This window comes from Prionailurus bengalensis, chromosome C2 (assembly GCF_016509475.1).
Source record: "Prionailurus bengalensis isolate Pbe53 chromosome C2, Fcat_Pben_1.1_paternal_pri, whole genome shotgun sequence".
In the NCBI taxonomy this organism is placed as follows: Eukaryota; Metazoa; Chordata; class Mammalia; order Carnivora; family Felidae; genus Prionailurus; species Prionailurus bengalensis.
In genome coordinates this window covers 122,903,841-122,923,651 of record NC_057350.1, presented here as the reverse complement: position 1 = coordinate 122,923,651, position 19,811 = coordinate 122,903,841, and the positions used below count along the sequence as shown (strand labels likewise).

Here is a 19,811-nt window from a genome sequence, read left to right as displayed (position 1 = left end):
GAACAATTTTGTATACAATTTTCTTAGTGGGTAGGGGAAAGTGAACTAATGTTTTTTTAATATATTTACTCTTTTCCAGGTACTATGTAAGTATACTTGCAAATTATTTCATTTAATCCAAATTCATGAAAAAGATTGCATGCTGACAAAACGGTTATATATGCTTAGAGTTTAAAGAGGCAGAGCCAGGTTTTCAAGTCTGTAAGTTACCAAAGTTGCTGTCCATTTATGTCTACCAATTTGCCTGTCAGATGGTATATTGGAAAGAACTGATGAGTATATTTCTGTTGTCAAGAAGTTGATAATTATCCCTAAATTGGTTATGGTCTAATGTGATGGATATTCAATAAAATTAGAATGTTGGAATGCTATAAAAATGTATTTTTAATACTGTTTAGGGGATTTACCAAAAAAAAAAAAAATGTTACTCTTCTGTCTGCCTCACAATGCTTATGTTGTGCTTTTGTCTCTGCTTGTAAATGGTTCTCCTAGAACAAACACACACGCACACACATGCACATACTTGTACGTATACATTTGTAGGTGCAGCTTATTTATATCTTTTTTTTTTTTTTGAAAAGTACTAGATCACAATGAGTCCCATTTTGGTCCCCAGGATGCCGTTACCAGTAATAGCTACCATTAGGAGACTTGCTCAACTTCATGCAGATTGGCCTATCCTAGGAGAGATTCCTACCATATGCGCTTCATGGTTTGGTTTGCTTGAGAAAGGGGCTACAGGGAGCTTAGGGATCAGCACACGTTCAAAAGTGAAACCTGAAGTGGGCAAGACAAACCACAGGAAGATCCTGCCCGCAGCTTGGTGACGTATCTGTAGAACCCGTGGACGCTTCCTGGCAGTACCTTGCGAAACTTGCCTTTTTATGTACAGTAGTTTCCTAACTTCTTGTTCTGGACTAAGCTTCAGTGAGAGGTGATTAATATGATAGTAATATAGATAACTGTATGATAATTATCATGCATATGACTTGTGTAAAACAAGAGGCCCCTAATTATATTCTTTAGACTTTCCCACTGAGGAGTTACATCTTACCTACTAGAACATTTTTGAGGAGCTGCCCTGGAGTTTATGCTTTAACTTTGACTTTACGCCTTCTCAAGATTTTACTTACATATTGTTGGTGTTTTATAGCCACAAAACAGTTCTTTGCTCACAGAGTCTAGGCTAACCCTCTATAAACTATGCTGGATTCCTGGAGTCCTTTGCTCACTCAAGGGCTTGCTCAGAGGCACATTGATGATTACACAGTACCTTATTTTCATAATGGAAAAGGAGTGCAGTGTTAGTGAAACTATTATTCCTGATTTCTTTAACCTTCCAAGTTCCATGTTAATATTATAGTGCCTATTCTTAAGCAGAACAGAAACCTGTTAGGAATTATGGAGTCTGTTGGTTTTTTAGGATTATCAGTTAAATGAGTTCATAGAATCTAAGGTTCTATATTTAAAAAAAATTTTTTTTAATGTTTATTCTTGAGAGAGACAGAGACAGAGTGTGAGTGGGGGAGGGTCAGAGAGAGGGGAGACACAGAATCTGAAGCAGGCTCCAGGCTCTGAGCTGTCAGCATAGAGCCTGACGCGGGGGTCAAACTCAACCAACTGTGGAATCATGACCTGAGCTGAAGTCGGATGCTTAACCCACTGAGCCACCTAGGTGCCCCTAAGGTTCTATATTTTAAAGATAATTTATCATTTACTGGGAGTGAGAAAAACTGCTTGACAATCCAGTTTTTTGATAATGTTAACTTATGCGTTGAAAAACCTGACCCTACTTAGTAATCCAGCAGTCACCATTGTCTGTTGGTATCATTTCTCAACCTGTGCTTGAATAATATCATAAGTGTATAACTTTCCAGCGGTGCTTTCAAGGTGACAAGTAAGGAGGGAAATTGCAGCTACATAACTTTTCTCGGCAGTTTTTAGGCACCTCCCCCACTTTTTGTTATCATACACCTAGGGCAATCTGACATACTTTGTAGAGGATGAATAAGAGACTCTTTGAAAGGTCATGTGTGATTATGGCAGTTCTTCTTATGTAAGACTTATTTGTTGTATATGAAGTATTTATTAGATGTGCAGAAACCGGATGAATAATAAATGGTAAAGTAGCATGTTGAAAGCGTTGTTTTCTGCTGCTTTTCTTGTAATCACCTAATCTCTCCTAGCCTCAGTTTCCTCTAATATAAATTGGAAATTATAGTTTTGCCAGGCTTGCAAAGAGGTTGTGAAAAGATTGGATGACTTGGGGTGTTGCCTGGCACAATGTGCGGTTAACTGGGCTATAACATAAACAATAGTGGTATTTGGTAAAGTATATTTTCATGGTTTTGTTGATGAACAGTTTATGTGTACCTTTTATTTTATTGCAGAAACTAAAATTGGACCTTATAAGAAAATTTGAAAGACCTTATGATATGTTAACATGTAGGATTATCTTATTGCATATAATTAAATGGCATAACGCATTTTAATTTTACACTAAATTTGTCAACAGTGAGGTTGTGTAAATGTCCATTCTTCACTTTTTTTGTTGTTGTGAATGTACATGATAAAGTTTGCATATTTTTTTCTTTTCCCCATCTAAAGTTCTAATGCTCTGTTCAGCTTGCTCTTCTTATTAGAACATCATATCCTGAGTTACTCAGGCCAAGTTCTGTGAATTACATCTCTGTAGTATTTCTTCCAGTTTTCTTTTCCTCCCATTAGCTCTTTCAGTACCTTAGTTTAGGCCCTCTAACTGTCAGAGTAATTTTCCTGAAGCATAAAATCTGACCACACAGAAACCTTTAGTGATCCTTGTTGCCTACTGAAGAAAGTTAAAACTTTTTAGCTTGGCATTTCAGGTTCTGTTGATTCGACCTTTTCTTTACAATCTTATCTCTGCTTATTCTACTTTCATCTCCCTTTATGCTTTAGCAAGTTTGTGCTATTCATTGCCTCCTTGAAGGTGCTGCTCCTGTTCCCCCCCTTCGGAACTTGTTTACATTGTGCCTTACTCCTGGAATGTTTTCCCTCCACCCCCAATATCTGTATTTTGAAAAAAAAAAAAAATCACTCATAAGAAGTTACTGTGAAGATTGTGAGGTAATTTATATGAAGGCCCTTAAAAAACATCTGCTATGTGTAATGTGTATGTGTAATGTATTAATTTATTCAGTAAATGGTAGTTACTATTATGATTTAGTTTTCCTTCCACCCTAAATAATCTTTATTTTAGGATCATCTGGTTTAGGACCCTGGCCCTTTGTAGTTTGTTTTAGGGATTAATCCCACTGGGATCTGTGTTTGTTCTTTGTAATCCCTTGAACTAGGCTTGGATCTGTTGGTACCTGAGGGTAATTTCAGAAAGGAACAGCTTTCTCTATTCCTCTCAGCACTGCTGTGTTCAGGAAGATACTAAGAGTGAAAAGGAAAGACTAGGCTTTGGAATTTGGTTTGTCAAATCACCTTTCCAGCCATGTAGCTGAATGTTTTTTGTTTTTGTTTTTTAATTTATAAAAGGGAACAGTAATGCTTACCTCTGAAGGTTGTTGTAAACATTAAATGAGATATTTGAGAAAATATTTAGCACTGTCTTGGAGCATCCAATTAGATAAATATTTGGCTTTTTTTCTTACTAATCCCAGTAGTGTCCTCCTCTAGGACACACAAATACATACAGACCTACAGGTATAAATGCATGCACACAGCCCCCTCCAACATACGCATAAGCACATATGTGCAAACTCAGTACGTGTCTAGAAGCATATACAGCAGAATCTCTACCTGCCAGCTTGGTATTTGGAATTCTAGTCCTAAGTAGAATTTGTATGGTAGGATCTGATTACTATCTGGTGACCTTTGTGTAGAACCAATGAATTTGTACACAGAGAGTTGGCCATCTTTTTATTTTTGTTAATCTAAGTTATCAGTTTTGATTCCCAGTGGTATTTATCTTCTTGGTTTAAACTGTTTACTTTTTGCCATTGACTAAAAGCACCGTTCTTTTTTTTTTTTTTTCCCTACAAAATATTTACTTGTCTCCCGCTTCCTTCAGGTATTTATGCAGAAGTTACCTTCTCAGTGGAACCTTCCACCCTGCCCCCCCCCCCCCGCCACCATTTGCGTGGTGCTCATTCCTCCTTAACAGTTATTACATAACACATCCTCTTTACTTACTTATTTATTGTTTGTCCATTTGTGTTAGCTCAATGACAGTTTTATCTATTTTTCTCACTGTTGTATCTCTAGCATCTTAGTTACACATACTCAGTAAATATTTGAGTGTGTGAATTTCAGGATTGGTTTGTTTTCAATGTGATATCTCTGTGTTAACACTGTAAAGATTCTTGTATTTAGTGCTTTTGTTAACTGTATACAGGAAACTTTTTTTTTTTAACTTTTAGAGCAATTGACATAGATCAACTTGTATCAACTGGAAAAAAGATAAATGCAATTTTATAATTTGTGATGTGATAGCAAAACCTCCTTTTTGCCCATGGTAAATTGTAAACACACACATACACACACACACACACTCATACTTATTCAGTAGATATTTGATTATCTATTATAAGCTAAGCATCGTACTAAGAATTGGTGCCTTCCCTTAAGTTTGTAGTTTGGTGGAAAGATACATAGTAGTCTCCTTTGCTGGTTCCTTCTCATCTCTACTAAAAATGGTTGGAAGGCTTTAAGGCTCAGTCTTCAAATCTCCTTTCTTTCCTATCCATATTTAATCTCCTTGTGATCTTGTATAGTCTTGTGGTTTTATAATTATTATGTACTTGCTGATAATTCTCAAGTTTTACTCTAGCCAGGACTTTTCTGTCCTCTTGACATTTGCACTTTGATGTGTAATAGGCATCTCAGATTTAATATGCCCAGGAAAAACTCTTGATATCCCTCTTCTAATAAGAGGCTCCTCCTTCTGGAAGTGGCATCTCTGTTCACCCAGCTGTTCAGGCTGAAACTCTTAAGAGGTCTTCCTTAACCCCTTTTCCTCTCTTATACCCACATCCAAAATATAAAAAATCCTGTTGGCTTAATCTTCAAAATACATGCCCAGTTGACCACTTCTCTGCATGCCACGTTTGCTCCCCTGGTCTAGATTATCTCTAATCAAGATCACTACAGTAGCCTTCTCTCTACTTTCTTGCTTCCACCCTTTTCCCTCTGCAGTGATTCTTCTCAAACAGAAGTTAAATCATGCCATTCTTCTGCTTAGATCTTTCAGTAGCTTCCCATGTCACTCAGGAAAAACTCCAGACTTTCCATGGCCTACAAGACCCTATTTAATCTGCTTCCTCACCTCTACCTCATCTCTTACCATTTCCTCCCTCTTCCCACTTTGCTTATTGTTTTAGAGCCATACTTGCATCCTTGCTATTTCTTCAATGTGCAAACTGTCCTTTCTAGGGCCTTGGCATATTTTATTCTTTCTGCCTATCCATCTCTTTCCCCAGATATCTATCTGCATGACTCATTCCCTCATTGACGTCATGCAGGTATCTGTTCAGATATCTTAATAGAGGGGCACCTGGGTGGCTCAGTTGGTTTAGCGTCCAACTTTGGCTCAGGTCATGATTTCATGGTTGGTGAGTTTGGGCCCTGTATCAGGCTGTGTACTGAGAGTGCAAAGCCTGCTTCAGATCCTCTGTCTCCCTCTCTCTCTGTCCCTCTCTCTTTGCCCCCTCCCACTTGTGCTTGCTGTCTTTCTCAAAAATAAATAAACATTAAAAAAACCAATGTCCTAATAGAAAGGCCTTCCTTGATCCCTATATAAAGTAACATTGCTCTCTCTCTCTTTATCTTTTGGGCCTGGCATTCCCTAAGTCTCTTACCCTACTTTGTTTTCTTTTATGGCAATAAATATTATATACTTACTTAAGAGTTAATGATGTTTGTCTCCCCTGTTTAGATTGTACAATAGTTCCGTGTGGGCAGAGACCTACTTTTATTCTTTGTTCTATTTCCTGCATTTAAAAAAGTGCCTGGCATGTTGTAGGTAAATTTTATTTGTTGAATGAAGTGCAACAAGTGCAATACAATATGATCATTGTAGTTGAAATACATATAAGATGCAATAGGAAATAGAGGAAAGAGTGACATGACTAGGTAGAAATTGAGGGAAGAATTTACAAACAGAGGTACCTTTAAGCAGAGCTTTTTGGAGGAAAAAAAAAAAAAACAGGTATGAGCATTCCATATAATGAAAATAGCATTGCAGATAAAGGCATGAGAGAACACTGTGTGTTCCAGGAACCGAAAGTAGAGTACTGTTGGAGCATAACAGTAAGTAGATGAGGCCAAACATGTAGTAGACAGTGGTACACCATGAAGGGTCTTTATGCCAAAGGAATTTTAGATTTTTATCCTGCAAGAAGGGCAGTGGCAGGTAGTGTGGAATCATTGAAGACTTTTGAGAAAGGGGAATACTTTGTATATTAAAAAGGCAACTGTGTGAAGGATGGAGATCTAAGCTAAACTCAGCATTTTATTTAACATATATATGATGTTGCAAGATATGTGTGATGCAGAGAGACCATGACTATCACATGAATGGGCAACAGGCTATTTCATTTTATGGTTGGACAAAACCACTGATGTGTATTGTGAAGGTTCATTTCTTGGCATACTTGCAGTACATCTGTGAGGGAGAAGAAATGCCCAGTGGAGGATTAGATTATCAGTTATGAATTCAACAAGAAATGATGTTACAGAAGAAAAGATGTTGTGCTTGAAGGCCAGCTTTCTTTCTTAATAGAGGAACAGTTGTTTTGTCAATAATATACTTCTTGGGGTGCCAGGATGGCTGTCAGTTAAGCATCGGACTCTTGATTTCAGCTTGGGTCATGATCTCCCGGTCGTGGGATGGACCCCTGTGTTGGGCCATGCGCTGACAGTTCAGAGCCTACTTGAGATTCTCTCTCTCTTTCTCTCTCTGCCCCTTCCCCACTCTTGTGTGCTCTCTCTCTCTCTCTCTCTCAAAATAAACATTAAAAAAAAAATACACTTCCTGATCTTGATTCATTGTTGAAGGAAATGGTGATCTTTGTACATATAACCAGATCTGTACTGTTTGCTGTAGGGCCAATACAGCTATCTTTGTATGACAAATATGTGCCTTTGCATATTGCAGCATCCTGCATCCTGGCATGCATAGCACTTTTAAAATGAGGGATAACAGGGGCGCCTGGGTGGCGCAGTCGGTTAAGCGTCCGACTTCAGCCAGGTCACGATCTCGCGGTCCGTGAGTTCGAGCCCCGCGTCAGGCTCTGGGCTGATGGCTCAGAGCCTGGAGCCTGTTTCCGATTCTGTGTCTCCCTCTCTCTCTGCCCCTCCCCCGTTCATGCTCTGTCTCTCTCTGTCCCAAAAATAAATAAACGTTGAAAAAAAAAAAAAATTTAAAAAAAAAAAAAAATGAGGGATAACCTAAAAACATTTCTTTTTTCATTCAGATGCAAGTAAAACGCATCTCCATTTTTTCAGTTGTCTTGCTCAAGTGTCATATCTTAGCAATATATTGAATGTCTTGAATACTTTAATCTTATTTCTTTAGGGTCAAGATCCGATGTGTAAATTTAAGGATGAGCTGGAGGTACCCAAAATGGTCTACATGGTTTCAGTATTGAGAATTTGGCACTCCCAAATTCATGAACATGGTACTGTATTACTGAGCATATTTAAAAAATGACATCCACATACTGCAGTAGGAAATGAAGAAATTTTTGAAAGGCAGTTACAGCAATAAGAGAATTAAGATCCATTTGCCTCCACAATAGCCAAATTTGGAAAGAGCCCAAATGTCCATTGACTGACGTATGGGTAAAGAAGGTGTGTGTGTGTGTGTGTATGTGTAATATACAATGGAATATTACATAGTAATCAGAAAGAATGAAATCTTGCCATTTGCAACAGTGTAGATGGAACTAGAGTATATTATGCTAAGGGAAATGGGTCAGTCAGAGAAAGACAAAAACATGATTTCAGTCATATGTGGTATTTAAGAAAGAAAACAGATGAATATAGGGGAACGGAAGGAAAAATAAGATAAAAACAGTGAGGGAGGCAAACCATAAGAGACTCTTAAATACAGAGAACAAACTGAGGGTTGCCGGAGGGGTGTTGGGTGGGGTATACGCTAAAGGGGTGATGGGCATTAGGGAGGGCACTTGTCATGAGCATTGGGTGTTGTATGTAAGTGATGAATCACTGAATTCTACTCCTGAAGTCATTATTACACTATATGTTAACCAACTTGGATTTAAATTAATACAAAACAAAGCAAAATTTAACTTATTAAAAAAAAAAAAAAGATCCGTTTGTCTACATTTCCCAAGTTGAAGCATTCACTTTTTGAGTGTGCTATGGTACTCAATTCACTATCTAATGGAACAATGAAAGTAGTTTTTGGTGAGGTATTGCTTTATAATTTTTGAGTCCATGTGTGATCCAGGTAGCCACATGTAGCTGAAAGATTTACCATACTCTGATGACCAGTAATGTGAGATGGGATTTTTTAATTTGTTAGAAATATAGGGCAAGAAAACAAACCAGTCGGGATTAAGTTACAGAATCAACTCCAGCTAGTTTAAGCAGAAAGAGATTTAATGAAGATTATTTATTTATTTATTTATTTATTTAGAGAGTGTGCAAGTCGGGGAGGGGCAGAGAGAGAGGGAAAGAATCCTAAGCAGGCTCCACACTGTTTGTGCAGAGCCCAACGAGGGACTCGAACTCACAAACTGTGAGATATAACCTGGTTTGAAGTTGGGCACTTAACTACCCTTATTTTAAGTGGTTTACAGAATTGTTGGAAGTTCTGACTGAAGAAACAGACTCTACGTTGAACTTTCACGAATGAAATTCTAAAGTCACATTGCAGCTAGGCTACCAAGGGAGTTACTACCTCTTGTAGGGTCACAAAGGTACCTACAGAATTAGGAAACTGTAACTTTTAGCTGCTTGTCTGAGAACCTTACCACTTCTGCTGTGATTAGGAACCTGCCACTATTAGGAAAGAGCCTTCACCAAGCAGCCATCTTCATTAGTAAGCTGTTGTCACTGCAGCTGGCTCCAGAGCCAAGCCACACCGGCCACAACCTGTATGACGGAATGGATGCCTTGTGCCCTTCTTGATACCTATGAAACCTGTGACTGGATACAAGGACTTCAGGAAACGCTGCTGCACAAAACTTGGACGTGTCCGTGACCGTACTTCATAGTAGCAGCCTAAATATAACCTACCTTCTCTTCTGCTCTCCAGATTTCTAGCGAGTGCAACTGATAGGTGGAATTTAAATCCTATCCACAACCCTAACTGTAAGAAAGGTTGGGGAATGTACTTTCTAGCTTTCTAGTATCTGCAGTACAGGAAGTCCTATACCAAAGGATGTTGAAATGGGTGATGACCACTGATCACCATATCTACCACAGATACAAACCCCGATTCTCCTTAAGGCTAGCCATTATCAAATGGGCTATATAGATAAATTGAGAAAGATTACAAATAATACCATCAAATAATCTTGAGAAACATAAGTATTTGTTTTTCAGTATATTTTCATTATTTTATAATGACATATTAAAAAAATACCTAAAATTTGTGCTCCACCTATGGATTCAGTGGTCTGTGGATGCCAAAAGTTTCTTCATATTGAAAATGTTGATAGTGGATGGAAAGTCTCAAAGAGGGCATAACAAAACTGTTGGAATGAGTTATCTAAACTGAGGGAAGTTTGGCGTTACCAAATGCTGAAGCATGGTCAAATAAGTTGGAAACTAACAAGCAATCATTTGATTTGGTGGCACTTAATATTACTGTCCTTGAGGGTTCTTTTTTTTTTTTAATTTTTTTGTAATGTTTATTTATTTTTGAGACAGAAAGAGAAAGAGCATGGATGGGGGAGGGTCAGAGAGAGAGGGAGACACAGAATCGGAAGCAGGCTCCAGGCTCCGAGCTGTCAGCACAGAGCCCGACACGGGGCTCGAACTCACGGACCGTGAGATCATGACCTGAGCTGAAGTCAGACGCTTAACCGACTGAACCACCCAGGCACCCCCTAGGGTTCTAATAAAGAAATAGGATCAGAAGGCAATTGCAGGTTCAAGCTGTGAGTCGGACGGAAAGGATTGGAGTAGAGGTTATAGGATAAGTTTTCAAAGAGCAATAGTTGTGTTTCCCTCCTTCTGTCCTTCTGTCCTTCCTCTCTCTTTCTCCCTACCTCTCTTCCTTCTTACTTATATACCATAATTAGAACATAGGGGAGGTCCTATACAAATATCACACACAAGACAAGTACAGTCTTTCAAAGTTCCTCACTTTTGTCTCTGTGTAGCTTGATATAAAGTGTGTACCATTAAAATAATTTTTCTGCTTAGAGATATCATGGGTAGAATATTTTTGTTCTCAAACTGTTAGTTACTTTACTTTTGATTATTTTTTTTATAGAGTAGCAGTTAATTATTTTGATGTGTTTTTTTTTTTGAGTGTCAATATAGTTTGGAATTAAAGTCTTGATAGCTGAATCTATCAACATACTTGTATGATTGATTAATGAGCTGGGCATTGATCAGAAGAATTCACCTTCAGTGTAGTTTATTTGAATACAAGTTAGTGACAGATATTCAACAAATACAGATTATGATAATCGCTTTTACAGGAAGCAACGTTGAGTGTGTTTCATATATTACATAGACCTTAAGCTTTTACTTATTCTTAGTAGATAACTGATACCATTCATTGGATTCTGTACACAAAGTAATTGCTATTATCTCCCCCTTGAAAAGGCAGGTAGTGGAATAGATGTACATTCACAAAATAGTTCTCAAACTGCACTTATGTGAATGAAACGGGAACATATTCAAGAGCAGTGATTCAGTGTTCCAAATTCCCTCATTAGATATAGATCATATTTATTATGATTTAATTCTAAAAGTTGTTTACATTCCAGGCCCTTTGGTGACCTACTTGGATTTGGGGTTTAAAAAGAAAATACCTTCTGGATTTATAGAGAGAGGAGACATCAAAGAAGAAAAGACTTAAAGGAGAAGAGGCGCGCCTGGGTGGCTTGGTTGGTTGAGTGTCTGACTTAGGCTCAGGTCATAATCTAGCTGTTGCCAAGTTTGAGCCCCGTGTCGTCAGCACAGAACCTGGAGACTGTTTCAGATTCTGTGTCTCCCTCTGTCTCTCTGCCCCTGCCCTGCTTGCGCTCTGTCTCTGTCTCTCTCTCTCAAAAATAAATTAAAAAATAAAAATAAAAAAAAAGGAGAAGAAGGTTGAGAGTAATCAACCTGCTTCAATCAGAATTGATAGGCAGTGTTGTGGAATGAGAGGGAATGGGGTAGAGAGAGCTCGGCAAGATGGATGAGATTGGATAAGAGAAGCGACATCTAGCTTCAGGAAGAGACTGGATGGATACAAATTAAAACATATAATTTTTTCCTGTTAGGAAACTGGTTTATTTGTAAAGGCCAACCCATATTAGGCAATTTTGGAATCATTTAAAAGATTCCTGATTCTGAGTTGAGATGAATATAAGTATATTTACTCTAAGTAGTAACTTAATTTCTTTTAAGCTCTCAATGACAAGCTTTTTTTTTTTAATATGAAATTTATTGTCAAATTGGTTTCTATACAACAGCCTGTGCTCATCCCAACAGGTGCCCTCCTCAGTGCCCATCACCCACCTTCCCCTCCCTCCCATCCCCATCAACCCTCAGTTTATTCTAAGTTTTTAAGAGTCTCTTATGATTTGCCTCCTTCCCTCTCTGTAACATTTTTGCCCCTCCCGCTCCCCCATGGTCTTGTGTTAAGTTTGTCAGGATCCATGTAAGAGTGAAAATGCTTCTCTGTATGACTTATTTCACTTGGCATAACACTCTCCAGTTCCATCCACGTTGCTACAAAAGGCCATATTTCATTCTTTCTCATTGCCAAGTAGTATTCCATTGTGTATATAAACCACAACTTCTTTTTCCATTCATCATTTGATGGACATTTAGGCTCTTTCCATAATTTGACAATTGTTGAAAGTGCTGCTCTAAACATTGGGGTACAAGTGCCCCTATGCATCAGCACTCCTGTATCCCTTGGGTAAATTCCTAGCAGTGCTACTGCTGGGTCATAGGGTAGGTCTATTTTTAATTTTTTGAGGAACCTCCACACTGTTTTCCAGAGTGGCTGCACCAGTTTGCATTCCCACCAACAGTGCAAGAGGGTTCCCGTTTCTCCACATCCTCGCCAGCATCTATAGTCTCCTGATTTGTTCATTTTAGCCACACTGACTGGCGTGAGGTGGTATCTGAGTGTGGTTTTGATTTGTATTTCCCTGATGAGGAGCGACGTTGAGCATCTTTTCATGTGCCTCTTGGCCATCTGGATGTCTTCTTTAGAGAAGTGTCTATTCATGTTTTCTGCCCATTTCTTCACTGGATTATTTGTTTTTCGGGTGTGGAGTTTGGTGTGTTCTTTATAGATTTTGGATACTAGCCCTTTGTCCGCTATGTCCTATCTTTTCCCATTCTGTCAGTTGCCTTTTAGTTTTGTTGGCTCAATGACAAGCTTAATGAGTATCTTACTGGTGCCTTTTCATTGATTTTCTCATTGTAATAAAAAAATTGTTTATTGAATTTTTCATAGGTGCTTCTTAAGTTTCTGATAGACTATGCTAAAATATATTGGTTTAAGTGGCGTTTAGTTTTAAAATGATAAGCAGAAAGAGACTTGAGTTTATCTAGCCCAAATTTCCATCAAGAAGGCTGTGCTTTAGTGATTTGTGTGAAGCCATTTAGATACATAGTAGCAGGGGTAAAACAGGAGCATTGATTTCATAATTCTTAGGGCAGTGCTGTTTCCCTTAAGCCAACTACCTTGCTTTCTGAATTTAGTACACTGGTGTCTGATTTCAGTGCACACTTTTGTGTGTGCTTTTGGACCATGAGTATCTCAAAAGAACTTCAAAATTAGACTTCCTGGCTTCCTTTAGTATTCCTTCAAGTATTTCTCAAATATCTACTGTATGACAGTCACTATTTTAGATTTTGGGGATCAACAAGTTCTCAGGCCTCAAGAATGAGAGAACCAGAAAATAAACATGTAAAAATTAGCAGTTTCAGATAGTTATAAATGCTTTCAAGAAAACAGAAGTAGGCTATGGTAGCAGGGTTATCTACTGGAGACAGAATAGTTGGGGAAGGTTTCTCTGAGGAGAATTTAAGCTGAAACCTGAAGGAAAAGCAGAGCCAGCCATGGGAAGCTGTAGAGTTAGAGCATTCCAGGCAGAGGCCCTCCACGTGACCAAGTTTGGCATGGTTGGTGAATGAAAAAAGGGTGAACACTGAAGAGAGTGGGAAGAAAAGAGGTCAGAGAGGAGAGAATGGTAGGGCTGTGTGGATCATGAGAATGGGAATTTAGAAGTCAGATTGTATTCTAAGTGAAATGGAATGGTATTGGAGCAGGGGAGTGACCGACCTGAAGAATATGTTCAGATGATCACACTGGTGGAAAGTGGATTGTAGGGGAATACCAGCGAGGGCAAGGAGAACTGGTTGGATTTGAGATGTGTTTTGGAGGTTTGCTGGATTTACTGGTGGGTTGGATGTGGGGGAGGTTTGGGGAGGATGGTGAGAAAAAGAGAGTAAGATGGTGGTAGACTGTAGGAAGAGCATGTTTTAGGGGAGGAAGTCAGATGGTTTGTCGGGGACTTGTTAAATCCGAGATGCCTACTGGATATCCAAGGAGGCAGTTGGATATTCACATCCAGTGTTGAGGAGGAGAGATCAGGCCTAGAAATGCAGACCTAGGAAGCAACTGCATTAACACCATACTTGAAGGGGTTTGCACAGGCAAAGAAGAGAAGGTGGTCCAGATCTGAGTCCTGAAGCATTGCAACATTTAGAGGTGAGGAGGGAAAGAAGTCAACAGAGGGCCAGGGATGTAGGAGGAAAGCCAGAAATAATTGTGTTGGAGAAGCCAAGAAAAGGACATTTTAAGGAGGGATGTTAGTGTTCACTATTATGAAATAGTGCCACCAGATCAGGTATGATGAGGGCAGAGAAATGACCACTGGATTTGGCAACATGGAAAGCATTGATAACCCTAGCTAGAACAGTTGCTGTGTGTCATCATGGAGTTAGAAGTTGGCTGACTGGGGAGAGGGTTGAAGAATGGATGGAAAGTGAGAAATTAGAAACAGTGACGAGAGATGATTGCTTTTGAGAAGATTTGCTATGAAAGAGAGTCTAGAAATGGAATGATACCACAAGAAAGGATGTGGAATCACAGGAGATTTTTTTTCTTTTTGTGCTCTTTTAAAATTGGGAAATACTAAAGCTTGTTTTCGTTCTGATGGGAATGATCCACTAGAGAGGAGAATTGATGATACAGGAAAGAGGGATTAATTGTGGAGTCAAGTCTTTGAAGTGGCACTGGTGATTGGAATGGAGAGGACAAGTGGGGGAGTTGCCCTTTTCCGCGAGCAGGGACACCATGATGTAATATGACCTCATACTCCCCTTTACACCCAGCTCCTCTTTTCAGTCTCACTGGATACCTTTTTTTTTTTTTTCCCAACGTTTATTAATTGTTGAGAGAGAGCATGTGTGCTTGAGCAGGGGACTGGCAGAGAGGGGGAAACAGAGGATCCCAAGTGGACTCCCTGCTGACAGCAGAGATCCTGATGTGGGACTCGAAGTCATGAACCGTGAGATCATGACCTGAGCCAAAGTCCAGTGCTTAACTGACTGAGCCGCTTAGGTGCCCCATCACTGGATGCCTTTAGCCCAAATTGATCAGCTTCTTTCTATAATCAGGAGTTTTTTTGTGCTACCTCTGGAATATTCTTTTGAATTGAATTCATCCTTTATAAGGCTTAGCATGAAGCAGCTGGTGGTATTTAACACCAATTTTAATTTTTGTGCCAACAGGTGAAGCAAAAAATTTATTGCCATATCTTGGACCCAACAAAATGAGAGATTGTTTCTGCACCATAAATTTGGACCAGGAAGAAGTTTATCGTACCCAAGTTGTTGAAAAGTCTTTAAGGTTTGTAAAAAAATTCATAAATTATCTTTCATATGATATATATTAATAAATAAATTTTATACTTTTTCCAGACTGTAATCATCAAGAATACTTTGTTTATCTGAAACTTTTCTTTTTTTAAAAAAAAAAAAAAATTTTTTTTAACGTTTGTTTATTTTTGAGACAGAGAGAGACAGAGCATGAACGGGGGAGGGGCAGAGAGAGAGGGAGACACAGAACCGGAAGCAGGCTCCAGGCTCTGAGCCATCAGCCCAGAGCCTGACGCGGGGCTCGAACTCACAGAACGTGAGATCGTGACCTGAGCTGAAGTCAGACGCTTAACCGACTGAGCCACCCAGACGCCCCTGAAACTTTTCTTTTACATTCTGGATTTTTTATTTTTATTTTTATTATTAAAATTTTTTTTAATGTTTATTATTTATTTTTGAGAGAGAGACAGAGACAGAGTGAAACAGGGCAGGGGCAGAAAGAGAGGGAGACACAGAATCCAAAGCAGGCTCCAGGTTCTGAGTTGTTAGCACAGAGCTCAATGCAGGCCTTGAACTCATGAACCATGAGATCAAGACCTGAACCGAAGTTGGGTGATTAGCCGACTGCGCCGCCAGGCGCCCCTGGATTTGTTTTTAGAATTACAGAATCTCAGAGTTTGAGGGAGCTTTAATGTTTTTTGAGCTGGACTAATCAACTGCCTTATGGTTTGTTCCTTCTGACAATTATCGTTGATAAGAGGTCATCTGACATTTGCTTAATAATGTTTGTTCCAGTGACCAAGGAGTTCATTGCTTTTAAGCAGACTATTCTTAGAACTATTCTGATCCTTAGGAAACTCTTACATTTAGTGAAATAATGTCTATCAAAAGGAGAACCTACTGTATGCCAAGAGCTGGCTGGGTGCTGTTTATTCCTATATTCATGAGAACAAGATAGATGCAGTGCTGGCTTTCATGTGGCTTTTCATTGCTTCAAAATATATCTTCCTTTTAATTGTTCCTAATCCTCCCTTGGATTTCTGGAAAACACCTTAATCTGTCTTTGACATGACATCTTTCAAGTTTTTGAAAACAACTATCAGTACACCTCAGTTTGTTCTCTAGGCTAAATTGTGCCTATTTATTTGAACTTTTCTCAGAGTACCTCATTATTTTATTTCTCTTGAGAATAAATTACTTCTGAGAGTTGTATAAGTCATTGTCAGGGAATGGATTCTTACGTAAATTTCTCATTTTTGGAAAGTGTAATAGCACTTTGAGAGTATCATAATAAATTCTAATTCATAAAATTAGAGTGTGCCACCTCTGCCCTGTAATAGCATTTGTGGGCATAATTCTAGCACAGAGCTGTGCTGACAGGGCGCAGTCTTGGACAGAGATAAGAGTCAAAATAAAGGCATGGGGAGTTGTTGGAATGAACGTGTGATGAATGAATTACTAAGTGTCATGACTCCTGTAAACTTTTTGGGGAATCTGGTTTTAAGAGTTTACTTTGAGAGAGAGCATGAGCAAGAGAGGGATAGAGACAGAGGGAGAGAGAGAATTCCCAAGCAGGCTCTGCAGTGTCAGAGCAGAGCCCAAAGGCAGGGCTCGAACTCACCAACTGTGAGATCCTCAAACCAAGAGTCAGATGCTTAACTGACTGAGCCACCCAGGCACCCCTAGGAAATCTATTTTTTGGTGTTCTTTTTCATAATCTATTTTCTTTAAACTTGCCCTTTTTTCTCTGAGACTTTTCCCCTTTTATCTTTATTGTCCGTGGTTATAATTTTGAATGTCTCTAGTGTTCTTCATAGGAAAGGATTGTGTAAAGCTGAAAGTACTTCAGTAACCCCCCAAAATTTAAAGTAATATACTTCATGTCTTTAGTCATAAATCATCTGTCCCTGTTGTATTAGAATTTTGTTATTTATATGTTATGCATGATGAAACCGAGTCACCAAAAGGCTGAATAATTTGTGTGTATAATATAGGAAGTTGGAAGCAAACTGGAGATTGGAACCTGAAACTGTTACAACTCTTAGTTTGTTACTCAATGTACACTGATTCCATATCGCACAAAAATCAGTGATATACAGAGCTAGTAATTGTCCATAAATTGAATACTTGTGGTAGTTTCAAATATGTAGCTTTGTAAATTAGTGACTAAAATTAGCTTACTTTTTTTTTTTTTTTTAACTCTTGCCTTTGTAGATATTTGTGTTGTGGAAAGATGATGAAACCAATTATTTTTATCCATCTTAAATTATTTTTCTAGATGCATAGCAACTTGGAAGGTATTTTAAGACTAACAGTGGTTACCTTAGGTTATTTCACATGTTAGATTAGGTGCTTCTTGGATTCTAGGTGCCCCCTAGCATTTTCCTTGTGGAATAAGGTGAAAGAATCTGTAATATAAAGCTTTGCCCCCCTGGCTTTCATGTCAGTGTTTGTTCCCCTTATTTTGATAAGTCAGTAGATACCATTTAGATCTTATGGGTCCTGGATAGTACAGTTTTTATAGGCAGCCTGGATACAGGTTTTCATAATGGGTAAGGAAGAGTCCTATATGAAATCTATAGCTCCCACATTTCTACCTCAAATCCTTTTGAAGAGCGAATGGTATAAACAAACTGAGAAATAGCAATACTGCTTGTGCCTAGTGCTTTTCTTTCCCATCCCAGGAATTTCCTTAAGAGTCATATGCATGATCATACGTCAATGATAGCAATAGAGTGTTGTTTTAAAACCTGTGTAAGTCTGGTCATTGCTGCTTACCAATCTCATTGAAGTTTTCTTCAGATAGATTGATTAGTTAATTAATTAAAGATGTGGGCACCCAGATGTGGGGATTAACTTGCTGCAATTGTGGTGATATAGTGATAACAGATGGTTTAGTGGATAGTTCTGTGGTATTCTTACTTGGTTTTATAATGTATTTTAAAAATAACATTTGAGTGCGTGCATGTGACATATAAAGGAAATCCTCAATTTTATAATTGTTTATAAAATGATGCAAAGGAGAAAATACCTAAACATGTCATGTCTTTGCCTAATAGTTGTTTTTGTATCAGTTTTTATGTTGAGATTAATTAGAGGACTCCAGTTATTTTGATAGACCAACTTGTAAAAGTTTATTACATTTGAAGTGGAAAACATATTGGCAAAAGTTAACCAGGCGTTATAAACAACTAAAAAGCTGAGTCAGCTGTTTTCTGGACAAGGTCAGAAATAACTTCTGTAAGAGTATTTTCCTTTGTATTTCAGTTTCTTTTTTTAAGTTGTGACATCCTAAAGAGATTGCATTTTTTGGTGACATTTTCAAAGAATCCTTTATTTCTTTAAACATTCTTAGGAAAGAAGTGATCTTGACAAAGATATTTACTAACATTTCAGAGATTCATGTCTTTATAGAAGAATTTAAACATCAAAATAACATTCTTAAAATAAACTTATAAAAATGAGTTGTTTGGGGGCACCTGGGTGAGTCAGTCAGTTAAGTGTCTGACTTCAGCTCAGGTCATGATCTCTCAGTTTGTGGGTTCGAATCCCGCATCAGGCTCTTTGCTGGCAGTTCAGAGCCTGGAGCCTGCTTCAGATTCTGTGTCTCCCTCTCTTTCTGCCCCTCCCCTGCTGGTACTGTCTCTCTCAAAAATAAATAAACATTGGGCGCCTGGGTGGCTCAGTCAGTTAAGTGTCTGACTTTGGCTCAGGTCATGATCTCATGGTCCATGAGTTTGAGCACCGCATCGGACTCTGTGCTGACAGCTCAGAGCCTGGGGCCTGCTTCAGATTATGTGTGTCCCTCTCTCTCTGCCCCTGCCATACTCATGCTCTGTCTCGGTCTCTCAAAAATAAATAAAAACATTTTTTAAAAGTTTAAATAAACATTAAAAAAATAAGTGGTTTCATAGGAGAAAATCTTAGCAACTTGGGGATAGGCAAAGAATTCTTAACTTAGGATGTAGAAATCACTAGTCATAAAAGAAGAAAATTGAGAAACCGGATTTCATCAAAATCAGAGCCTTCTGCTCTTCAACAGACATTGTCAAGAAAATGAAATGGCCATCCACAGCTGGGAGAAAATATTCTGACAAAGGACTTGTATCTAGAACTTACTTAAAAATGAAAACAAAACCAATAAGACAGATAGCCCATTTAAAATATGTGGAGAAAACATGAATAGATATTTCCCAAAAGAATATATACAAATGGCCAACAAGCACATGAAAAATATTCAGCATCATTAGCCATCAGGGAAATGCAGTTTAAGACCATTTCTGTCACTATAGATTCTTGAACAAATGTGTCATGATCGAAATCAGATCCCTGGTTTTTGTGACAGTATGGAGGAGGTGATTGCGCAAGGGAACTGTCTGGGGAGATAGAAATGTTCTGTATCTTGACTGGGGTAGAAATTTCACAGGTGTAAAAATTTATCATATCACATTCACTAGAATAGCTAATTTTAAAAAGACTTTCAGTAGCAAATTTGACAATGAAATAACTTGAGCCCTCCTGCATTGCTGGTAAAAGTGTAAGCGGTACACTTTTGTTTGGGACACAGGTGTTGGAAAACAGTTTGACAGCAGTTTCTTATAAATTAAAAATTCATCTACCTTTTAACTTAACAATTCCACTCTTTTAGCTGTCTACCCAAAATAATTGAAAGCATATGTTCAGAAAAAACCTTCTATAAAAATGTTATAGCAGCTTTCTTTTTAACAGCCCAAATTAGAAACAACTTGCATGACATGACTGGGAGAATAGATTGTGGAATATTCATGAAGGGAATA

The 19,811-nt window shown here is 38.4% G+C and overlaps 1 protein-coding gene across 1 annotated transcript in view; it reads left to right on the top strand.

The window, feature by feature from the left end:
* The window catches only part of RASA2 (RAS p21 protein activator 2), a 123,912-nt gene that overhangs the window by 12,437 nt on the left and 91,664 nt on the right, over positions 1-19,811 (top strand). The window contains 1 exon segment of the mRNA XM_043595252.1: positions 14,929-15,046. Coding sequence (XP_043451187.1) covers positions 14,929-15,046 — 118 coding nt within the window.